Source organism: Caloenas nicobarica, chromosome 23, assembly GCF_036013445.1.
Source record: "Caloenas nicobarica isolate bCalNic1 chromosome 23, bCalNic1.hap1, whole genome shotgun sequence".
Taxonomy (NCBI): Eukaryota; Metazoa; Chordata; class Aves; order Columbiformes; family Columbidae; genus Caloenas; species Caloenas nicobarica.
The window spans coordinates 3,162,344-3,186,234 of NC_088267.1; the positions used below are offsets into that span (position 1 = coordinate 3,162,344).

The 23,891-nt window shown below is 49.6% G+C and overlaps 1 protein-coding gene across 1 annotated transcript in view; it reads left to right on the top strand.

Moving 5' to 3' along the window:
• GRIK3 (glutamate ionotropic receptor kainate type subunit 3) overlaps window positions 1-18,128 on the top strand; it is an 85,231-nt gene extending 67,103 nt beyond the window's left edge. The window contains exons 11-16 of the mRNA XM_065650387.1: window positions 5,395-5,618; window positions 9,822-9,940; window positions 11,828-12,045; window positions 16,229-16,451; window positions 16,674-16,924; window positions 17,934-18,128. Of these exons, the coding sequence (XP_065506459.1) occupies window positions 5,395-5,618; window positions 9,822-9,940; window positions 11,828-12,045; window positions 16,229-16,451; window positions 16,674-16,924; window positions 17,934-18,128 (1,230 nt within the window). The remainder of the gene's footprint in view (window positions 1-5,394; window positions 5,619-9,821; window positions 9,941-11,827; window positions 12,046-16,228; window positions 16,452-16,673; window positions 16,925-17,933) is intronic.
• Window positions 18,129-23,891: the final 5,763 nt, after the last annotated feature.

Consider the following 23,891-nt stretch of genomic DNA (forward strand, 5'->3'; position numbering starts at 1 on the left):
CCACAAACAGGAGCCAGGGCACAACACCAGGGTGGCCGAGGGACCCCACACGTGGCCCAGACAAAGCTCAGTTGAATCCGGATAACAGATCCTGCGATTCTGGGATCCAGACTGCAAGAGCAGGTGTGCAGGGGACAGTTTAATACACTTTCTTTTATACAAACAGAGCTTATTTTCTAAAATCTCCTGGGACGTGGAGCTCCCCCTGCAACACAGCAGCTGTGCTCTTCCTCCTGCGGCCACTTCTGAGAGCCCATTAAACACCAGTGAAACTGTCGCGGCAGCTTTACTCTTGCAGCTGCCAAAAGTCACCTACTCTGAAACCTCCACTCGCAGCCAGAGGTTGCTCAGGTTCCTAATTAGATATTTTGCCTCCAGCACATCCTGTGATCCCAGAGGCCCAGTTAGGGAGGCGAGGAAAGCTGGCGCTTTTATGAATCTCTTACTCCCAGAAAAGGTCTCTGGAAGAAAAGATCAGGACAAAATTAATCTCTGATCTCCGCGGCAGCATGAGCCACCCTGTAGCACAGCTCTGTCCTGAATGTCCTGCTCGAGCGGCACGGCCCCTGGGCCACATCTCAAGTTCCTGGCTACATTTTGAAAACATCGCCTAAGTAGAAAAGAGACAAAAATAATCCCCCATACATAGCAGCTGTGATGCTCTCACAGTGCATGTGAGAAGAATGTATTTGCTGCGTGAGTCACTCCAGCAAATGAGCTGCGTGGTGCAGGTACCGGAGCATTGTCTGGCGGAGAGGCCACGGAGCTGGGGCTCGGGGATCTGGATTGTGTTTCCAGATTTGGCTCGTCTGCCCTAAATGACATTGGACAAGTTGCTTCTGTGCAAGACTTGCTCCATCTGTAAAACGCAGATGATAATGATTATGTCCCTTGTAGGGACAAAATGATGCTTAATCGGTTAGTGGAGAGCGCTGCCGTCCTCTGATGGCTCGCCCTGGAGAAGCGGGAAGGACACGCAAGGACAGCCCTTGGGGCAGCAGGACGCGGCGTCCCACAGGGGAACGCTGTGCAAACCTGCCTTCCTACGTCTGCTTCCAGAAAACTCCACACAGCTCGAAATACAGATTTCATAGCCTCTTACACAACAGCCTTGCTAGGTTAGACAAGTGACAGTGTCCTGACAGAAGGGACCGGTGTTTTGACACGCAGACAGGAGCGGGCGCAGAGCACGGGCTGCGGTCGCGGGCAACGCGTTGGGGACACGGTGGCCACGGTCCTGCGGCTCTCACCGCGGAGTGTCTGGAGTGCAGGGCTCTGAGAAGTAAATTGCTCCAAGGCAGGAAATAAGATAGCAGGAATAGAAGCCAGACTGTCATTTAGTCCAAACCATGTCACTTCCAATGTCCTGTGAGACATTAGAGGGCTCTCGGGAGGCTTTCAGCCATCCCCAAAGCTGTGGTCAGCTCAAAGAGACAGATCGAGAAGAAGGTATGAGGAACAACCTCATTAAGGAGCATGAAATTCATGGTCAACCTGCATTAAAGTATTTCTTGGCTAGCTAAAAAGCAAATTAACATCCAGCAACAGGCAAAGGCCAAACCCTCTCTTCTTGCAGGTTCTGCTGCAGCACCAAGTTCGAACTCTTTCTACCAGGTGTGGCGGGTGCGTGCCGAGCAGTGATTTACAACCAGTGCCCAAACCCCAGACGAAGCCATTATTTTCTTTATCTGCATGTCATTGCTTTTTATAACAGTGTTTATGTAAAGCATTAAAAAGTGAAACTGCAACCAGATGGGGCCCTTCCTCAGCAGCAAAGCATCTTCAGCTCGTGTGGGGAAAGGAGTAACTGATCGGCACTTTGCAACGGGAAAGTTCAGCCTTATTTCACACCTCGTAGGAAAAGCGTTGGAGACAGCATTCAAACAAAGTTGTAGCGATGAAAACAGGGCTGCCCACACTGTGAGTTCGGTATCTGGCCTGGCTTTCCTTCATATTCAGCGTCTCCTTCTCATAAAAGAATTGGGATTGTTCGGGTGGGAGGACAGGCTGTTGACACAGAGTCTCCTGGCTTGTTTGGGAGTCTCGCATCCTCCTCCCCGTCCTCTCTGATCCAGACACGCCTGGCCATGGGCAGCGATGCCTCAGGCTGTGATCCTTTGTAAAACTGCTTTGTTTCTAGTCTGGCCTTAAGCATCAACAGGAAAAGCAAGAGCAGCCGGAGCAGCTCGCAGCATGACCCTGTCTGCCAGGTCCCCAGCAGCAGATCTGGAGACGACAGCCCCGTGCAGCTACATGCACAAAGCCCTGCCCTGCTGCCTTTCATCTGCTGCTCGCCCTTCCTCACCAAAAACCCCCGTTCTGAGGGAGTTCCGTGCACTCCCTGGAGAAGCAGACTCCTTCCTCACCGCTGGTTGGTTATCCTCATCCTCCCCTGCAGAGGAGCCTCCGTTCGATGGGCTGAACGTGCTCCCTACGCTGGTGTGTGGGGAGCTCTGGGGCACCCGGGTGACAGAGAAGCTCCTGTGTCCTGTATCCATAATAAACAGGGACCCTCCTTTCATCAGTACTGAACCGCCACTGATGTTTATTCATAGAAATCATTACTGACACAAGAAAAACTACACTGTACATTGTGACCCATCCATTCTGATTCATAAATTCTAGTTGTCCGGCAAAACGACGCCTGCAAATCTTCCCTTTGTTTGCGGGCAGGATCACATAAAACCAGCAGAATGAGTTGTTCTGGACATTTTGCACAAACTTGTTCACAAATAAAACTTGTCTTTTGCTGAGACAGTGGATATCAAATTTCCATTCCATCTGAAACTTCATGTGGGAATAAAAAAGGTATGAAAAATAATAGGGTTTCTAATGGAAATCCCTGCTGATGGTAACTATAGAGAAGATGTAATATCCATCCTCAGGGACGATTTATGACAGTTGATTTAACACTTTCACAATAAATGGGCATTTATTGACAGTAAAATCTGGCAGAAATACAAACTGAACCACATTGCCACGTTCCCATTAACGTTCCTGCACTGGTGGATGTTTAATCCAAGTGCCATGAGCTGGGGACGCGTTTGGAAGCCACTGGGCTGAGAATAGGAAAAAACCAATTTTGTTGTATGAAGTGTCCTCCATGTCACACTTGAATAATGATAAGTAAAACCTGCACTATTTACCTGTCTCTCAGGCAACACATACATAATTAGTTTATGTAAATACCTAACTCAGATTGGCAAAATAAGCACTGAGGCGGCTTATTTTCTTGAATAAATGTTTATCCTGGTGCTTACGCCGCTCTGGGCTCGGCCAGGCCGGGCACACGGCGCTTTCCTTGAGGCTGTGGGGTTTCAGGGGCTGTGCCAGAGCTGTTCTGACCCCAGGCCACATCCCCGTGATCACTGAGAACCCGAGATAAGACTCAGCACTTGCCGATAAAGCCAAGCATCTCTGCAGAGAACACAATCCACCCCCTGAACGCCCGGTGAACCTGCATCAGTTCCAGCCAAGTGCAAATGCTGTAACGCTGGGTGAATACGGGGATCCAAACCCTTCAAGGTGTGTTAGAGAAGCGTCTGCACTTGGTGCGTAGCTGCGAAATTCACCTTTTTGGCCTCAATTCAGCAGAACACTTAGGAACACACATAAGGCTTGGAAGGCCTGCAAGCTCTAGGGAAACAAGTGTGTGCTTAAGTGGTTTTGCTGGATAAGGGCCTTTAAGCCACTGGAACTTGTATCATTCCTCATTTTTAATAAAACCCATCTTACTGTGCAACAGCATGAAAGTTGGGGCTGAGGGAAGGAAGCAGCCAGGGCCTGATAATTGACTTCCCGGCCTGTAATGTCAGAGCACGACAAATGAAAGCGTCACCCTTGGTGGGTTTTGATTTAGATCCTCTCAGTCAGCAAACCCTTAATTAGAGGCCACCTTCAGAAAAATCTGCATTGATAAAAAGGATATGGAAGTGCAGCCCTGTGCTGCCTTTAATAGCTCAGGACACAGCATCAGCGCGGGCTCCCTAACCCACGCTCCGTTCCGCTTCTGCGTGACATTTACTGCCAAGGACACGGGGCTGTGATCAAATCACAGGAGCTGCTGAAATGACACAGTAAAATTTTATTTCTGCCCTAAAAGCGTTTTGATCCTTGGGCATCCATGCAGATTTCCCTCTCTCCATTTTCTGTGGTGGAGCATAAACTCCCGGCTGTTATTTAGCTTGCTGTAACATTTTGGCAAATTTGGCCAAAGCTTTTTCAGACAGGCAGTTGTGAGCGAGCGCTGACCACAGAACTGCTCATTTGTCCCCTCCTCCAGAAAAATCCGTAGCCAAATCCTTCAAGATTCCCTTGGTTTTCCCTGTGGAGTCAGGACAGCCACACAGAGGGGATGGAGGAGCTAAAACGCTGCATTTCTTGCTGAGCATCCTCCCGGCAGGATGGCACGGGGATGCAGAACGTCCCCGTTTAATCCCCCGTCCCTCCGCTCCCATCGGCGTCACCGCAGCCACCGCCGGCACAAGGGGATCACTGCGAACATATTGTTTCCATTTGCTCTAAGGTTTGACAAATGCCACTGATCGAAACGGACACTTTCTGTAGCAAGATGATTTCAAAATATATTTCCATTTCGCCAGTGACAGGGAAAGGGAAGCAACCAGGGCTCAGCTAAAGAACCATGTTACAAAAAACTACGGATTTTTACCCTTGTTAGAGAATTCCTGAAACTCTTCTCATCAGGACCTTTAAAGTGATGTTCTTTGGAGAGAAGGCCCTTCCATACACACACATGTATATACATGTAATGGATAAAAGAAACTCTTCTTACAGAAAAAGGCCCAGATTCCCATATATTTAAAAATATTCTACTGACTTCCATCACAGGTTTGCAATGTCAGACGAGATCATCAGTCTAACCCTCCCCCACAACCCAGACCAGAGATCTTCACCCATTTCTAAAGTGAACCCATAGTTTCTGTTGGAGCAAAGCATGTTCTAGCAAGACAGCTAATATTGATTTAAAGTTTGCAAGTAATGACAAATCCACTATATCTCTAGGTAATTATCACTCGTGGTTAATTTAGAATTTTAATTTTCAGAACCAGATGTTAAATAAATCTTGCACGAGTATGCTAAGCACCTGGCGCGGGGCGCGTGTTGCTCATCTTGAGAAACATAATTTATACGACCACATTTGCTCTTAAGTCAGTGATGCCAGAAGCCCCCGAACACGGTTTGTGCAGCTCTGACAGGTCGGTGTTTGCTGGCCTGGCTGGAGGGACCGGGGACACGGAGACCAACCTGTGCCGGGGGAACGGGGAACCCCAGGGCTGCGCTTTGGGGGTTTTTGACTGCTGTGGGTGTTCCAACGGGGATGGCAACACCTCGGTTTCTAACACCTCTTCCTCTCTCCCGCTGTGTCGCGCACAGAAAGCTGATCTGGCGGTTGCTCCTCTCACCATCACCCACGTTCGGGAGAAAGCCATAGACTTCTCCAAGCCCTTCATGACGCTGGGGGTCAGCATCTTGTACCGAAAGCCCAATGGGACTAACCCCAGCGTGTTCTCCTTCCTCAACCCCCTCTCTCCCGACATCTGGATGTACATCCTCCTCGCCTACCTGGGGGTCAGCTGCGTGCTGTTTGTCATTGCCAGGTAAGGGACGCGGGGGCCGCCCCGGCCCGCTCTGCCCTGCGGGGGGAGCCGCAGCACCAAACCCGGCACCGATTCCATCACCTTTGGGTGGCTCTTGGCTGCTCACACCTGCCAGGCTCCCTGTTGGTGTTGGACCCGAACCTCAGAGTGGCTGCAGAGGTCACAGAGCCCCCGTGGGGAGAATTACAGACGAGCCATCCACCGAGGAATTTGTTTCCCTCTTTGCCAGCTCCAGCCTGTGTTCTATCCTTTGTACTGCTTTACCATCCTAAATGCGCTTGTGTTTGTTTGCTTTATTAACATAAACCCCTAAGCCTCTTTCGCTGTCTCAGGGCAGGCAGTTCTACAGATTTAGTAGACTTCCAGTACAAAAGAATTTTAAAATGCGCTTGCTTTTATGATTTTAGAAATTTTGTTGCCTTTCTGTTTCATTAGCATCTCCCTGGTATAACGAAGGGTGATTTTCCTGCTCTGTATTGCTCCTCGCCATTCATGCTCCTGTTACCTGCTCCAGGGAGAAGCTCCCGTGTCCCGCACCGTTTTCACCTCCTGTTTCTGAATCCTCCACCAGCAAAGCTCCCACAAACCCTTTCCTGTACTAAAAGAATGGAGAACCCGTTGCTACGGATCAGACAATGTATCTGTTTACAAAATTAATATGCATCTAATTAGCATGTTTTAAACCTCTATATTTAAAAGCAGCAGAATTTGCATATATTTGCATGTGTTATTAATTTCACAGAGTCTTTGATGAGACGCACCGTCCGGGGCTGCTCTCAATACGTGATTCCACCTTTTCAAACCAAAACAAAGCACTTGCCCCCTCTTGCCCGCAGCCGCCCCCCCAGCCACACGCAGCCCTCGCTGGGTTGAAATATTGCGCATAAACACCGTGCTGGGAACGTCTCCTGAGCACAACCTGCTTTAGAGACTCATTTCTCATTCCTTCCAGTTGAAGTTATGCGGGCGGTGCCTTCAGAAAGCTCCGTGCAGACGCCCCAGCCCGGACGGGGTCTGTGCAGAGCCCACGGGCTGCGGTGCCTTCCCCAGAGCATCCTCCAGAGACCGGCTCCCGTCTCATCCACTGCCATCAATCAGACAGATACTCAAAGCAAAGCTTAAACACGAAAACTGCAGCAACCAGAATCCATTAACCCCCATGTTACAACAAATCTGCAATTTTCAACATCCCTCAGGTCCACAGAGGCATTTAGAGATGATTTCCTGAGTTTACTATGAAACATCCTAATTACACATAACAGCAGTTGTCAAAGTAAACTCGGCTTAGCAGCATCAGCGCTGCAGAGCATCTGGGATGGCGAAGCAGCATCATCTGAACCCTCCTCTGCTGGGATGCGGAGCCGGAGAGGCTGCACGTCACTCCCAGGGGACACGGGATGCTCTCCATGTTCCCCATTTCAACTGCAATCGTTCTCTCTAGTATTTGCAACACATCTGTGGCGAATGGTGATACACCGGCTTCCCAGGCGCTTCCCCCGGCCCCGCAGGAGCTGTGTGAGCACCCAGGGCTCTGCAGGCGCTTTGCACGGAGCCCGCGGGGAGCAGCAGCACCAGCAACCGCCCAGCACTGGGGTTCTGGAGCCGGTGCTTAACGCACAGAACGGCAGCATTTGGTACGATCGCGTACAACGCCGAGAGCTGTGTTGCCATTAACACATCGCTGGACCTTCCGCCAGCTCTGCCCTGCGGCCCCTCCGGCCGCAGACACACAAAATGCAGGAAAATTGGGCAAAACGTGGCTGCTGGCTTTGTCCTGCCCCAGCTCAGCCCCGGGGAAGGGCAGGACAGGTTCCTCCACGGTTTTGCTTTGTGTCAGAGAGGGAACCAGATGCTCTCAGCGGGAAAAGATACTCATCTGGGAAAATGAACCCAAGGTAATTACAAAAAGGAAAAATATTGCGATGACTGACAGAACTCCTTCACTTTATGTGTCTGTTAGCCATGCAGAACGCAGCTAGATGGGCTCTGCTGCCGGAACATCTTTGACTTCAATGTCATAAAGTATCAGACTGCTTGTGTGGCTTGCAATGACAATTCAAACACAATTTTACGTTTATGAGTTTATTTTTCCCAACTCGCGTAATGGCCAAATCCAGCCCAAATTGTCCAGCTGCCCCTTCCGAAGCGCGTTAAATGCGAAAACTGTATCTGCATGTGAAATTCGTGGCAGTAAACACGGAGGGGAGGCTGAAGGAAGCACTGGGACAAGCCCTGATGTGAAAAGGCCTGAGAAGCTGCATTTGCAAAAGGAGACCCGAGCTGGTCTGTTCATCCCTGGGACCCCCCCGGGTACTCCCGCCCTGGGGACCCTCCTTACCAGACTGGTTTGGGGCTGAAATTGAACCTAGGAAAGACGGCAATTGTTTCTTTTTCACACAGTTTGCTCCTGACATTTCTTCTGTCTTCCTATTCTTTCAAAGAACATCAAGTGTTCAGTGTAATTAAGGTTCTGCAGGAACAATCTTTCAACACATAGAGATGGAAAGCGAGAGGTTGCATAGGGAACATATTTACTGCATTCAGAAGTAATGGAAACGATATCTGCTTTTGACCCCAGCGAGGCCTCTAAAATTCAATTCTCGGGAGAAAACCACAATTGAAATAGCAAAGCCTTAATTCAGAGACATGAGTCTCCTGAACTAGGCACCAGAGTCCTCTGCTGATGCTATAATCATAGGTCAATGCCACTTAAAACCAACTTATAGACTATTTAGAGGCAGGGAAAGGATGTATTTGATCCATTTCCCCTTTTAATCAGTCTTTAGTTATTGATGGAGCCTCTGCTCCTACCCGCCCCCCCAGAGCCATCAACAGTGGCAATTTCTAAGAATTCACGGGGGCAATTTGTCCGGGGACCCTGGCACAAGGTTCCACAGGGGCCGTGCTGCTGATCTGAACTGTCACTCGTCCCCAGACCCGCACGGCCTTCAAATGCCAGCTAATCACCTTTGGGTGCACACCAGGGCGGTGGCTTTAACATCCATCTTAATCACAATGAGGACTGGGTCATCCATAAGTAATTCCTCTAGAGATGCAATTTAGACTCAAAAGGTATTCCGTGTTAGACCTTTAAATCTTATTTGAAATGCTCCCCTGTTTCCCCACTATAAAGGCCAAGAAGAGACAAGAAAATAATCAGAGTTTTTGATGAAATATTTCTCAGCCCGTTCGGCACCTGGGGAGGGGGAACCAGCCGGCAGGGACCCCAAGCAGCCCCCGTTGGTTGTGGGGTCACCGAGCTCCGCTCGCTCCTTCCTTCGTCACCCTCTGCTGCCGCTAATGGCCCCACTCGCTTTTCAAGCACTGAAGACTCCGTCGCCGCTTTGCAGTTTTCTGAATATTTCTCTGTAATTTGAGCAGCACCAGTAGGTTTTCGCTCAGAAACCTTGAAGTTCTTCAGCATGTCATCTTGTCAGGCTCATTTGATCTTACCAATTCCCTTTCCGTTTCATATTCTCTCATTGGCAGCCCAAGAAGGTTTTCATTAATTCCTGAACTCTGGCTTTATTCAACAGAAAGGGCTTAGGCATCGTCCTTTATACACCCCTGGCATAAATTTAGAGAAAGTTTTTAAAGGCATAGGCAGCATATAAAGCCAGGTCTGAATTCAGTCTGATTCTTGCTTTCCTTTCTGATTTTTTCTTATTTAAAAAGCCGAGGGAGGTGGGCAGGACAAGAGACCTGGCCGAGGGGCTGGGGGTTTGCTGGGGGCACCTGGGACAGAGCTGGGGCTCTTTTCTCCAAATACACCCACCCTCTGACTGGGGGCAGCCCTGCAATTCAGCAACAAGACATCTCCTTGGGTAACAGCATGTCTGGCAGAGAATTACAGAGAGAACTGTCTCCTAATGCAGACTGTGGGCCGGGCTTTGGGAAAGGGCCGTTGCGAAGCTACAGGGATTTCAGAAGGAAGCGGAGATGATAATTAATGCCTGGTTCAAAAGCAATTACACCAATTATGTTTTTAATTTAATCTCTGCAAAATTTGGGACTCTCGGAAAATGTAAATAAACAGCTCTGAAAATATTAGCGTTTCTCCCATTGAACATCCTCCCCGGATCCTGGCTAAAAGCTGCACACCCGCCGGGCTCGGGATGGATCCAGGCTCCTGTTCTCCTGCTCCTTTGGGTTCTTCTCAGCCATGTCCTGACTAACGAGCTCTTGCTTCCCCTGTGCCTGCAGGTTCAGCCCGTACGAGTGGTACGACGCTCACCCCTGCAACCCGGGCTCGGACATCGTGGAGAACAACTTCACCCTGCTGAACAGCTTCTGGTTCGGGATGGGAGCACTGATGCAGCAAGGTACAGCCCCCCAGGCACCCCTTGCCCCAGCGCAGCGTGCTGCCTGCACCCCCTGGGCTCCCCAAACTCACAGCATCCCACAGATCTGCAAATCCCCACTTCAGTTCATTCAAGCAATTGGTTTAATCTCAGTATCTCTGTCCTGGCTCGCTCTGTTTTAAATCAACTTCCACAGAAGACAGAGCATCATCCCCCCTGGTCTGTGTCCATTTTTATCCTCATCTGGTCATTCTGCACATTGTGAAATGGCCTGGAACTCCCTCTAGCACCGGCGAAGGCTGCTGGGGCTGAGCGGACGGATGGTGAGGAGCATCTCCAGGCAGCTCTGCCCGGCAGCCACCGCGAGACTGAATGTTTCCAGTGCTCCTGGTGGAAGATACCACAGTAATAGGGACCTTAGAAATGGGGTATGGGTGGGATTACACTCCTATATGCAGTTGGAATAAGGCAAAGGGATATAGAGAGAGAGATTGAATGAATAGAGTAAATCTGTTAAAAAGACAGCAGAGGGGGAGCTTGTGAGCATCTCTGAAAAAGGAACAAAATTCAGCTGTGATCTAATTGCAGAAAATCCAGGAATAAAAATAAGCAGAAAATGTCAAGCATTTATCACGCTTTAACTTAGCGTGTATCAGTAGTTCTACCCAGAGAGCAGCAGAACAGCAGCGTTGGCACGGTGACATGCACGGTGCTCCCACCGGTGACAGCCCCTTCCCAGACCCGGCTGCCCAGACGGACGGGGACAGTTCCCAGCAAGGTGTTCGAGCAGGATGAATCATCCTCGGAGCAAATGCTGATAAATTAAAAGAGCTGGATTCTTTTTAACTCTGTTCTGCATCTAAGCAGAATAGTATTTCAAAGCTAGACTGATGTCATGCTGGCCGATGCATCAAAGGGCGAGAGCAGGGAACCAGCAGGATCCTGGGGACACCCACAGCAGGATCTTGGGGACACCCGCAGTAGGATTTGGGGTGACCCACAGCAGGATCCTGGGGAGACCCACAGCAGGATTTGGGGAGACCCACAGCAGCCCCCGACACCCAGAGGCCCCTCGGCTCCCTGGGGTCTCCTTGCTGCACTCAGGGGAGAAAATCCACACTCTGAGATGTGCTTTGGTGCCGTGCTGCTTAAAACTGCTTTGCAAAGCCCAATCTTTGTTGCGAATTCCAGGTTGGATATATCCTCTGAACGCAGTTGTTTCAAACCCAAAGCTCTTTCCTGGCTTTAAAAGGTATCTTGGGCAATTACAAAAATAGCACAACCCATTTAGTCCTTCATGTCTGCTCAATAAAAGTCATTCCAGACCTGTTACCCCTTTTATGCTGTAACATCTCCTGCTTCCCCACTTCTCACCAGTATTCAAAGTACTGGACCCTGATAGTTCCTTTCTCTTGCTGTTTGATTATTTTTTTTAAACCTTGTGTATTTGAACACACTCCCTGGAGTGAATCCTTTGAAAAATAATCCGTATAAAAGCAAAGCACTTTTTAAACAGCAGAACAAAACACTCATAAAAGTTCCGCAATGGTTTGCTATTTAAATCTCATAAAAGCAGCCTGGTTAATCACTTCTGTTGGAATGTTTCCTGTACATTGTACCCAAGGTCAGCAGTGAAGGGAGAGGGGTTTTCTGCAAACGTTACAAAAACCCCACTGATTTGCTTGCATGCAAGACCCATGGGTCATTTGCCTCAAAACCAGCTGGTTTTAATTGTGTCGCTGTACAGTTTTGACAGTGAAACCTAACCCTTTCTATATCTATTGGACTAGATGATCTTTTGAGGTCACTTCCAATTCCCTAACATTCTGTGATTCTGTGATTCTATATAGATGTATATAGTGTATAAAATGTCCAGGTCCTTTCTCTCTGTTTCCTGTCCCACCCCAGGCTCCGAGCTGATGCCCAAAGCCCTGTCCACACGGATCATTGGCGGCATATGGTGGTTCTTCACCCTCATCATCATCTCGTCCTATACGGCCAACCTCGCCGCCTTCCTGACGGTGGAGAGGATGGAATCCCCCATCGACTCGGCAGATGACTTGGCAAAGCAGACGAAAATAGAGTACGGAGCGGTGAAGGACGGAGCTACCATGACCTTCTTCAAGGTAAGACCAGGCACAGGCTTTCAGCACCAGGCAGGGCTGGAACTTGCTCAGGCCTGCGGGACCGAGAACAAAGAACCAAAGACAAAAAGGCTCCTAAGCCACCGCTGCTTCTCCTTCTAAGCAGGTTGTTCCAGTCTCCCACCCTTGCCAAGACTTGGACAGTTTAGCTCACCTAGACTCACATCATGGTTGAATCCCCCTCTCCCCGTTGCTAACTGAAGTCACAATTACAACATATATTCATTTTATGGTTTCTGAGGCTGTACCTGTTATTGGCTCACACGCCGTAACACGAAGCGCACATTAGGCACGGCGGGACAGGCGGATCGCACGATCTCCAAGCACCTTCCCTGCAGAAGGTCCCTGTTGAATTGAGCCCAAACCCAGCGGCTGCTCCAGCCGAGGTTTGTTCTGTGCGGCAAATGGAGAGTTTTCCCAACCCCACTGGCACATTTCGGCTTAATGAAAAGAACTTTTGAGGAGCTATTTATTCCCTGGCAATGCAGATCGAGTTACAGGAATAAACACAGCTCAATTAATTTAGGAACAGCATCTAGAGTTCGTTATAAATCACGCCAGAAATCCTTCGTATCTTGCAAAGCGTGCTGTCTCTGAACAAATGCTGGGTTTATGTGCAGTGTGGAGTACGAGTGTGAGTGAGTGTATGTGTGTACTTACATACTCACTTGTACAGAAATATTAAATCCTCACAAGTAAGTATATTCAGCTAGTGAAAATCAATTTATTTTTTCATACAGGCTGGAATTGAAAATCTTAAGCCTGAAAGTTACTTTCCTGCCAATTTCACTGATAAAAAGGCATATATGTCTTGGCAAGATGCCTCGTAGTGGCTCCTCTAAACTATCCCATTAATTTATTTGGGTGACTGGTCCTGACGCGTTGGTTATTAAAGGCAGATTCTGGGCTGTGACTCAAGGGATGAACTCAGAGGCGTTCCCAGCGCCGTTGCGATTGCTGAATTCAGAGGGGCTGGGACGCAGCTTTTCATACAGGCATGTCATTTAGCACTAATGCAGGGTTTTATTAAGATGCAGAGGGCAGCGGACCAGATCCCGACGGTTTTATCCCAAGAAGGTCCACTCACATGAACCGGTGGGACAGGAGCACGTGGAGAGGGACACGATCCCCGATCAGCCTGTCCCTGTCAGCAACAACCTCCATCATTCCCAGCGCTCAGGAGCTCATGACTCTGGAATTTCTCTGCCAGGAAGAAGTTGGTGTCAGGCCATTTATCTTAATGCTTCCGAGTTCCTCTTCATCTGCCTTTTTCAGCAAAGCAAAGTGGGCACTGAGGGAGGTCTGGGGACCACAGGAGGGTCTGTCTGCCTGCCACTATCTCAGATTTCTTCTATGCAACCCATAAGAGTAAATACTCATTCCACAGAGAAGAAATTTGCATCTCCCCACAGCCTATATCAAACAGTAACTAACCCCAGTAAGGATTCTTGAAGGTAAATTATCTTAAACTGTAAAATCAGAAGTCCAGCAAAATAAAATGTCCACAAAACACCCAGGAAAATAAAAAAAACCTCACGTGCATTCTTTACTGACTACTAAATTACTACTAATATTATTGTGCCTAATGAAGATGGTGGTTTTGCTTATATGAATGGTATGTTCTCAGGTAACACCACCCAAATTCCCATAAATAAGCACCTGCCTTTGCAGTACAGCTGAAGTGTTCTCAGAGGAGGACAGAGGAAGGAACAACTTTTGCCCAATAGGAAAAAATGTTTGATGGTTGAGTTATGTGTGAGCTGGAGCACGGGACGCTCCTCGCCGTGGCCACTCCTGCGGTTTCTGATTGATGGCTTTTCTCACAATGAGCGACAATCGCTTCCAAATTGGACTTGTAACGAACAGCCAGGTCGATCCGACTGCCAGTGCTGTGCTGAGAATTACAGCTGGTGAATCTTCACTTGGAAAAGGAATGTTCTCGTCTCATGCCAGCTAAGTTAAAGAAACTAATAAGAAATAAGGTCTCAGTGAGGACGTGGCGGGTTTTAGACTTTGGGGAGACCCCGAGATCGCACCGAGGGCCTGACCTGCCTGAAGGAGCCACCACGGCCTCATCTGCGGGGACACGAGGACATCGTCACCAGCGGCACTTTGCTGCGGGGACACGGCCCATGTCTGGGGGTGCCCACCCAAGCACAGTGTTCCCCTGTCATCAGTGTCCCCCCCACCACGGTGGTGTCCCCCTGTCGCCGGTGTCCCCCCCACCACGCTGTCCCCATCCGGGACACCCGGAGCAGGCTGGACTCACAGCAGCCGGAGCTGCCAAACCTGGGCTCCTCCTGGCATTTTGAACCACAATTAAGTCCTTTCAGCTGGTCAGAAACGGTGATTTAAGAAGAGAAAAGTGTTTTTTCTCTTCCAGGGAGCCCTGTCTCATGTAATTTAAGTTGCCTGAAGAGCAACAATGCCTCATGCAAGTCCTATTAGCTTCACTAAATGCAGCCTATTGATTTTTTGCCAGTTTATTTTGCTCTATGCTTTAAACTGGGAGAACACTGATGTTGTTTAAGAGCTCTGTGTCAACACCCAAGGAGCATTAAATGAAGGAAGAGAAAGAGAGAAAGGGAGAGCCAGTGAACCCAGAGGCCTCTGATGTGAACTGTATAAATGTTAAACAAGTCGTTATCAGCAAGCCGAGTATGCTATTCGTTTCAATTACCCATTGTAATGTACAGATATTTAATAATCCTTTTGGAGGCTACATTTCTTGCTGCTCTTTGAGGTTTGATAGATGCCACAAATCTACCTTAGAGGCACTGGACCAGATTTTCAAGTGAGGGAGATTATACTGCCTCTTGAATGGAATTTGCTCCGGCACATCCACGGCGGCACGTTCATCGGGTGGATTATGACAAACACAAGCTTCAACTGAGACGAAATGAGTCTGTGGATATTTCAGCCAGGAGAATGAGCCCGCAGGGTCAGAGGAACAGCCTTTGTCACTGCACTATGCCAACCAGCTCCGGGCTGTTCGGCCACGTGGCAACTGCCATAAAATGTTTAACTTCTGTTAAATGTGCTGAAAAATGCCTGGGGTGGACAGGCAAAGCATTTGGAATAGAAAGCATTAGAAAGGACTGATTTTCTTAGTTAATTCTGCCTTATTTAGTGTTTTTATCAGAAGAATCTATGCTCGGGATGCAGGTGAGCGCATACCCTGACTCCAGGCAAAGCGCAAAGACTGAGCCCCCTGTTTGCCACCCAGCCCCTGGCTCCTGCTCGGCGCGCCGAGGACGAGGAGCTTTCAGCTGATGGAGCTGCCTCTTCCAGAATAAAAAGGCTCAAAGACGCAGGAACAACACCAGGAAAAACAAGAAATGAGGCAGAAAAGAACGGCGCATCAAGGCGCAGGCAGCACCATGAACATGAGCCTCAATGTCCAAGTGCTTTTCCAGCCGGGACGGAGGGAGGAACGGGACACAGTGACCAGTGAGCGGCACTTCAGAGAAAGCCCAAGTGCTTTCTGGGGAGGATTTCCAGACTGAAGCCAGTTATCTTTCTGACAACCTACACAGAGACAATTCAGAAGGTGGCCATAGATAAATGGTATATTTCAAATGTTATGGAAAGACATAAAATAACCATACATCTTCCCACCCAACGCATTTTCTAGAAGAATAAAACATTCACATGAATAGTAAGATGGAAAACATATTCCTCCTTTTTTAACAGAACGCCTGCTGATAGTGAAAGAATATACATGTTTATTTTTAGCCGTAAGACAATCTCAAATATTTCTATCCTCTGTTTATGTGGATATGTTAAATTTGTTTGGCAGTTGCACACATCTCAGAGGAGACATGTTTCCTTGTGATGCTTGAGGAAAGACAAAAATGTAACAGAGCATGTGCGAAAGAGAAAGACAAACCCTCTGAAATGTTCTCTGTCTTCTCATCATGCAGAAACACTACAGGAGAAACAAGATTCTGGTTAGGAGACCAATACCTTTAAACAGACCCAGTGTGATGCTAAACGACACTGGGCAGGGAAAGCAGAGAGGGATTTAAAACACAGTCAAATTGGTAGTGATTCCATTATGTGATCTGTTCTCAAACTGGTATTATCATTTACTGTAAAGAACCCTGTTTCAGCAAATAGAAGACTAATTCTTATTTCGGGGCGGGGGGGGGAATTGTTTTTCCAGAAATCCAAAATTTCCACGTTTGAAAAAATGTGGGCTTTCATGAGCAGCAAACCCACAGCACTCGTTAAGAACAACGAGGAGGGAATCCAGCGAACTCTGACAGCCGACTACGCGCTGCTGATGGAGTCAACCACCATCGAGTACATCACCCAGCGCAACTGCAACCTCACGCAGATCGGGGGGCTCCTCGACTCTAAAGGCTATGGCATTGGGACGCCCATGGGTAAGCAACAGCCGCGGGGGTTCTGTGGGCAGGAGGGGACTGGTTACCGCAAATCCAACCGATGAGGATAAAGTATTCCGCTCCCAGAGGCGAGTTTCCAAATCCCAAAGCTTACGCTGTCTGCCTGTTGAAGAGAGGTCTGAAAAGCTTTGCTTGGTGCAGAGACATCCCCTACTTTGTGCAGTACTCTCCCCTGTGCGTAACCGTGTTCCCTCTCCCCAGGGTCACCGTACAGGGACAAGATCACCATTGCCATCCTCCAGCTGCAGGAGGAGGACAAGCTCCATGTCATGAAGGAGAAGTGGTGGCGGGGGAACGGCTGCCCTGAGGATGAGAACAAGGAGGCCAGTGCTCTGGGCATCCAAAACATCGGTGGGATTTTCATCGTTCTGGCAGCAGGCCTGGTGCTGTCTGTCTTCGTGGCCATGGTGGAGTTCATCTACAAGCTGCGCAAAACGGCGGAGCGCGAGCAGGTACCGATTTCCCCACTCGTTAGAGGGTTTTGCATGCTGACCCCAGAGCCAGACAGGGAGATGGGCAGAGGGATCCAGCCCTGCCCGTGCTGCCTGGAAGCCCAAGCGGCCACAGCCCGGGGGTTAAAATGCAGCACCCCCAAAGCACCATCCCCAGGGCCCGCTGCTCTGTCCCGCTCCCGGAGCCCCAGCGCAGCGGGAAAATCCTGTCCCCTCGATCAGGGGCATCTGCTGCTGCAGTAACTACACTGGTAAACATTAGTAGGGCAGTTTTGAGCAAGACGACACGTAAGTCATGACAATATGGACAAGAGGTCCCTGGGAGGGACCTTTCTGAGCTGTTATATCCACCCACCACTGTCACATGCAATCGTGTTGCATATTCCAGGCATAACGTAGACATGCACAAAGTCTCCATCTCTTCTCCCCACTCCTGTTCAAAGAGCTTCAAGGAACTGGTCAGAGTCCACCAGGAAGCCTCACACTATCTTACCACAACACTTACACAAACAGCCCATCCCACGTGCCGAGTGCTCATTAAACCAGAGCATTGCTGTTATGCTTTTCCCTCTTGTGTGTTGTGCTATGGTAAACGGAAAGCGCATTTAGGTACATGACCAGAAATCAAAGCAAGCTGCTCATGTGATGGAGTAGACAGATGAAGGCAAAGTGCCCCTCAGCAAGCCCAGCGGGGTTCCCCAGCCCTCTGACCCCAGCACACAGAGCAGGCAGCCCCAGCAGGGATCACACACCGCACCAGTGCACCAACAGCCGCCTGCAGCTCTGCCTTTCGCAGGGTTTAATTCCTCAAAGGTACAATTCTCACCAAAGGAGAGAGGGGTCAGCCAGCCGCCCATACATCACTAAAGTCCCACTAAGCACAGCTGATGCCTTAAACGCAGCCTAAACCTCGCGCCTGCCTTCTGCAGAGCTGCGTTTCAGGGCCCTCCTGCTGGCAGAGAGGTCAGCAGAACATTTTACCAGGAGTAATGGTGCTTTTTGTCCCCAGCGCTCCTTCTGCAGTGCCATGGCCGACGAGATCCGGCTGTCGCTCACCTGCCAGCGCCGGGTCAAACACAAGCCCCAGGCCCCCGTCATGGTGAAGGCGGATGCCGTGATCAACATGCACACGTTCAACGACCGACGGCTGCCCGGGAAGGACAACATGACCTGCAACACCGGATTGACACCCGTGTTTCCCTAGGGAATGGGAACAGGGGGGCGGGAGGGAAGGAACTGCAACAGACGAGGCTGGATGCACTCTTAACTAGGGAAGAAAGGATTAAAAGACAAGAGGAATAAAATTTTTAAAAGCGCCTAGTTTGGCTCATCTCAAGAACAAGGCCTTTACAACACAGCTGCATCGATCACCGGCATAGGAAAAATAACTTCAAAGCACGGACTGTAACATGGGGCTTGGGGCTTTTCTGTTTTGTTTTTCTTATTGTTCGTTGCTTTTTTTTTAACACTTAGATCCTACAGGCCCCATGGAGTCCAAACACACTACCATCCAGGAGTCTGATGTTTACATACTGAAAACACACGGAGGCCAAACAGAGTTGAGCCAAACTGACCCTCGGTGGGTAAGGAGGAGCCCCCGAGCTCCCTCTTTAGCATGGCAATAAAAAGCGACACTTGGTCAGGTGCAGCGTGCACAGCGTCTGAGCGAGCATCTGTCCCACACCAGCACACGCGGCACGTTTCGGCGCCGCTGTCTGGGAAAGGTCTGTGAGCGCCGCGGTGGCCGTGGCCGTGCCCTCTGTCGGAGCAGCTCGGTGGTGCCGTGCCTGGGGCTGTGCTGGCTGTGCCGGGGTGCGGGGGACACAGCACCGCGTACGGCCGAGCCACGGAGCTCACCATGCCGGGGCCGGCGAGCCTGAGCGGAGCCCAGCGCCTGGGCAGGGCTGGGACAGCGCGGTGTGCGCGGGGCTGCTGACACCACCCACACCCCGTGCCAAACCCCAGCCCGTGCCCAGGGTGACATCTCCAGGTCCTCTGCTCCTTCGCTCTTTCCGCAAAGCTCAGTCTCTCCTGCAAAGAACTGCAGCACACGGCTGACCCCACGAGCTCCAGTAGTGCAGGAGTGGAGCCGTTTCCAAGAGCCGAACGGTACCCATTCCTGTGAAATTCAGCAGCGCTGCTGCGCGCGCACCCAGAGCAGGACAGGACCATCTGTCTGGACCAGGACTAGACGCTCTCCGTGGCAGCAGAGACCTGAAGGGCCAAGGCTCAGCCCGCACGGCCAGCGCTGGCCTGGGACGAGCATCGTGGTGAGAGCCCGGCCCGACACCCTGGGAACTGCAGGCAGCAACTCCACCCCATTTCAGCAAACACACACTGAAATGTTTTTAAGAAATCTTCCATGAACTGTGTTCTTCTTTTTAGGTTGCTTAACCCAGAAGGCTGGTCCTGCAGATGAATTTAGTCAGAATTACCAAAGACCCCTCTGCTGACCTAAAGTAACGCCCAAGTAACATCACTGGGCTCTGTCCCTCCACAGGGAAAGGCACGTGTGGCCAGGGGGACACTCTGTGGATTAATTTGCAAAATTAAACAAACAGAAACGGCTCTGCCCGTTCTTACCCAGAACACCACACGGCGAGTATTGCAAAGGTGCTTAAAAGCTCTGACTTGAACACTGGTGTTGAAGAAAAGAGCAACATCCTACCATTGCACGCGTCAGGGTGACAGTGATGGATGGTGCCCGAGTTCCGAAGCCCCAAACTCCTTCATGTTGTGAGCACAGCAACCGCAGCAACCGGCACCTGAACCCACCTGGTTTGCCCTTCTGGAAAGTTGATCCTCGCCCAAAGGAACAAACCTGTTCGTAGCTGATTTCAGGTCTGGTTTTTTTTCCCCCACCTGTTTCCTTCTGAGGCTCAGTTAGGAAGGTTGTCTTTGGAGATGATAAGAATTAATAAATTAGCTCAAGGGGAGATAGCTGTTCCTCTGCTACCACAGAACATAATTAGTCCTTATTTTGTTTTTTCCATGATATAAAAAGCAACATAGTGACCCGAAACAGAAGAAGGTAATTTGCCATATTTTAACTCAAGTAAAGATATGCAAAGAATTTACGTTACATTTTCACCTTCACATAGAAATCATGAAAAATTAGGGGTGAAAGCTGCCAACTCGACGGGCACCATATTCTGAGTAATTTGCTGATCAAACACCTACAGCAGAGGATAGATTGGAAGTGTGGGTCCGTTTCCCAAAGCTAATGACATTCTTTCTGTATTTCTTTGCAAATCCTTAGGCTTGTCAGAGTAGTAGATTTTATGTTTCCTTTACAGATTTCTAAACTCTTAGAGATTTTTACAGTTAAGGCAGAGAGAAGAATAAAGCCTGAAACTGGCTTTAAATATCCAGAGAGGGTAAAATACCATGGCAAATAGCATTCATTTTGCTTCTTGGCAGATTTTTTAAAAATAAATAAATATTACTAATACCACAAACTCCATTTATTCATCCTTCGCACCAGTTTGATTTGATTTTGCTCACAAATATCCCAGAGTGCTGGATGAGAATGTGGAATTACTGGTGCTATCTGCCAGCAGGACCAAACCCTGCGGATGAACCTTTTCCCTTCCCTGCACCCACCATTAATCAGCGACGAAACAGCAGCAAACGTTGCGCGGCCATGTGAGGGTTTTCTGTTTAAATCCTGAGCATTGAGATGTTGGACGCGTTCAGTGTGGAAGCTGGGGGCTCCTTGGGACCCCCGCCCGGCAGGAACCGCTGCCTTCCCTTCTCCACCAGCTCCTGCTCACCGGGAACTGGGGTGAACTGGTGCCAGCCCTCGGCTGTCCCACTGGAACCCAGCGCAGCTGCACCAGAGGAGGGTGAATGCAGCTGGTGGCTACTCAGCTCGGCAGGACCGGGGTCTCGTGTCCCCCGTGTCCCCGGGGACCCAGAGGCCACGCGGAGGAGCCGCCCGACGCTTCGCAGCGATGCGCTGGGACAGCTCAGAGGGGCAGAGCTGGTGACAAAGCCTCTGCCGGCTACTTGGGACCTGTCCATGACCATCGGCAACTCGCGTCTTCGAAACCATCTGACTTCCAACTTCGTTTCGATCGGCGCCATTCTTCACTTGGTGGGCAGAGGGACTGAAAAAGTGAGGAGGAAATGAAGAAAACCCAGGTTTGGGCTATTAAACTGTATCTAAACTGTCGTCATCTCAGTTCAATGTCCCTCCATCACTTGCTTTTTCCTTCCAGCCCTCCCGTGAGACAGGGCAGGGGCGCAGGGAGCAGCTTTGCTCGGGGTCGCTTTTCTGCTTGGAGTTGACCAGCAGCACGTGTCAGGGACCACGTTGAGACAGCAGATCCGCCAAGAGACGGAACACGCCAAGGGGAACCAGCTCCAGCCCCAGGCAGCCCCTGCTCCCCTGTGGTGGGGTCCCGGTCCCGGTGACAGGACCCCCCAGATCCCAGCAGGTGTCACCGGGCACCCAACAAATGCATGGGGACCCCAACACCCAGCGACCGTGGGAGTGACGGCACCGGGGCTGGTGGGACATGGGCAACACAAGCCCCTGTCTGTACCTTATTGGGACATGTTTCTCAAAAAACGACACACACACAAAAAAAGAAAAAAAAGAAAAAAAAAAAGAAAAAACACAGAAAAGAGTGGTAAAAAAGGAAAAAAATGGTCTCCGTGACATTCAGGGGATTTTTCCTTTGTGGACATGCAGAATTTCTATGAATATAGTTTTTTGTAAACATTTTGTAACAATTTTGGTTTCATAGTAACTGTGTTACTTGCTGATCATTCTAGGCTGATGTAAATAAAATTTACAAAAAAAAAAAAGAAAAAGAAAAAATTCTGATTATTTTCCTTTTTAAGACACTGTGATATAACAAAAGTGCACAGTTTGCTGTATGAAGTAATATGGTTTTAAATTTTAAATAAAAAATAATTTCTAGAAAATAACTAAGTTGATGCCTGTTTCTACTGAAGAACTCCCTTGTTGAAATTTTATACCTAAACCCAAGCTGTTTAATGCCATCCCCCAGCCCCTCCGACCGTTGCGAGGTTCAGAGCAGCTCCGCTTACCTGCTGCCCCTCGCCACACAACGCAGAAATCTTATTAGCCTGATAAAAGCTGAAAACACCCTCAGGGCCTATGTTTATTAGGCTGAAATGTTTACAACTCTGCTTTATTGCGTTGAGGCGGGGAGCAAAGCTCTGCGGTTTGCAGGCGGGGAAGATGGGAACACAGCCCGGGATGGGGACTCCGCTCCTCCTGCACAGAGATGCGCTTGGGGACAAACGGCGGTATTTTCGGCGCTGTGCTTGTGCATGTAATTAATAACCCCGCAAATTGCCATTTCCTCTACACCAAGGTTTAAAAGACAATTCTTTCCCATTTGACTTATTTTTAAGGGTCGCCCTCATCAGCCTTTCTCACCTCTACTCACTCCGACCTCTTGGAAAATCGCAACTTTGACGCTCCCACAGAGGAGGGACTTTGAGAGCAGAGCCGAGTCTCGCTTTCATATTCTAAACCCCGATCGATATGCAGAGAATATGTCAAAAAAGAAGAAAGGGAAAAAAGGTAAAAGCAACTGAGGCCGTTGCAAAGCTGCTTCTGCATTGTTCAGCACGTGAGACTTGCTTCTGGGAACGAAATCCCAAGGATGCGGCACAGGAACGGGCAGGACGGGGCAGCATGGGCTGACCCTGTGCTGCAAACCTCCGTCGGCACTAGAAATAAAGGAATTGTCAACATAAATCGTTACCACCAATAACGCCAGGCAGCAATTAACCTTGTCAGTCTACAGAGCACCCTTTGCTGACTGTGAACCCGCCACCTGAAAGCTGCCAATCATGCTACAAATGAATAATTAATCGGACAAGAGATTTCACTCATAAAAAAGGAGATTGGTTCCCTTTGAGCACCAATTAGTCCCTCTGGGCAAAAGAGGAAGAAAATCAAGAAGTGCTGAGAGAAGCATCTCTGCCCCATCTCCCACTGCCCTGTCCCAGCCAGGCGCTTTCAGACATTTTAGATCTTCAGCTCAGCGGAGAGAACAATTTTTAACCTGTGTTTCTTCCAGCAAAATCCCATTTTACAGCAGTAATTGTACGTCTGCAAGCAGGTGTTTTCCTGCCCCCGATGCCAGTGCTGTGACGTGTCCCTGTGCCCGCTCGTGGGGAAGGACGGGTGATGGGAACCCCCACAACTCCTCCTTTGCACCCCTGCTCAGCAGCTACCAACTCCTTCCTCCTCCCTCAAACAACACCAAACAAAAACGTTGTCATTCAGGAAGGACTCAGGCAAATTTGGACCTAAATGTTTTCAAAGGCAAAATGCACCTGATTTCCTTAATGAAACTTTGGGGATGGAGCAGAGGGAATGAGGGCAGCAGGAGATCCAGCTGCTTCTCTAACGCACCGTGTGGTGGGTGGAACGGGCTGAGATGGTCATGACGCATCACAGGAATTAGATTTTTGGCTTTCCTCTGCATTTCCAGACTTTGAAAGCGTAACAAAAGACACCAAACCCAACACAGCAAGGCCCCGCCAGCTGGGAGCAGCTCAGTGGAGGCGCTGGGCACAGGGATGGCGCGGAGCTGATGGTCCTGAGCAATTTGCTGGGGCAGACAGGGTGCTGACCCCTTTTACTTTAAGTAGTATCAATGGTGCTATTTAGTACACTCCGAACACCGATTGAAAGCATGAGCTGAGTAAACAGGAACTCTTTTGGCAGCACTGAAGTAACATATGGGCTCTGTATATAATGTGCCTGGAAATGGGTTTTGTACATTAGCAAAGCGCGGGTGATCCAGCGAAGGCTTCGCGACCCCAGAGATGCTGCACGCTGGCCGGGAGGAGGACAGTGCGTGGAGAGGCTCCTTTTGGGGGGCATGAAAGGGAAGCAGGCGGAACCAGAACACGATCTCTGGCAGAAGGGAAAGGGGGATCATTACAGGGAGAAAGGGGCATACAGCAGAGTACAGAG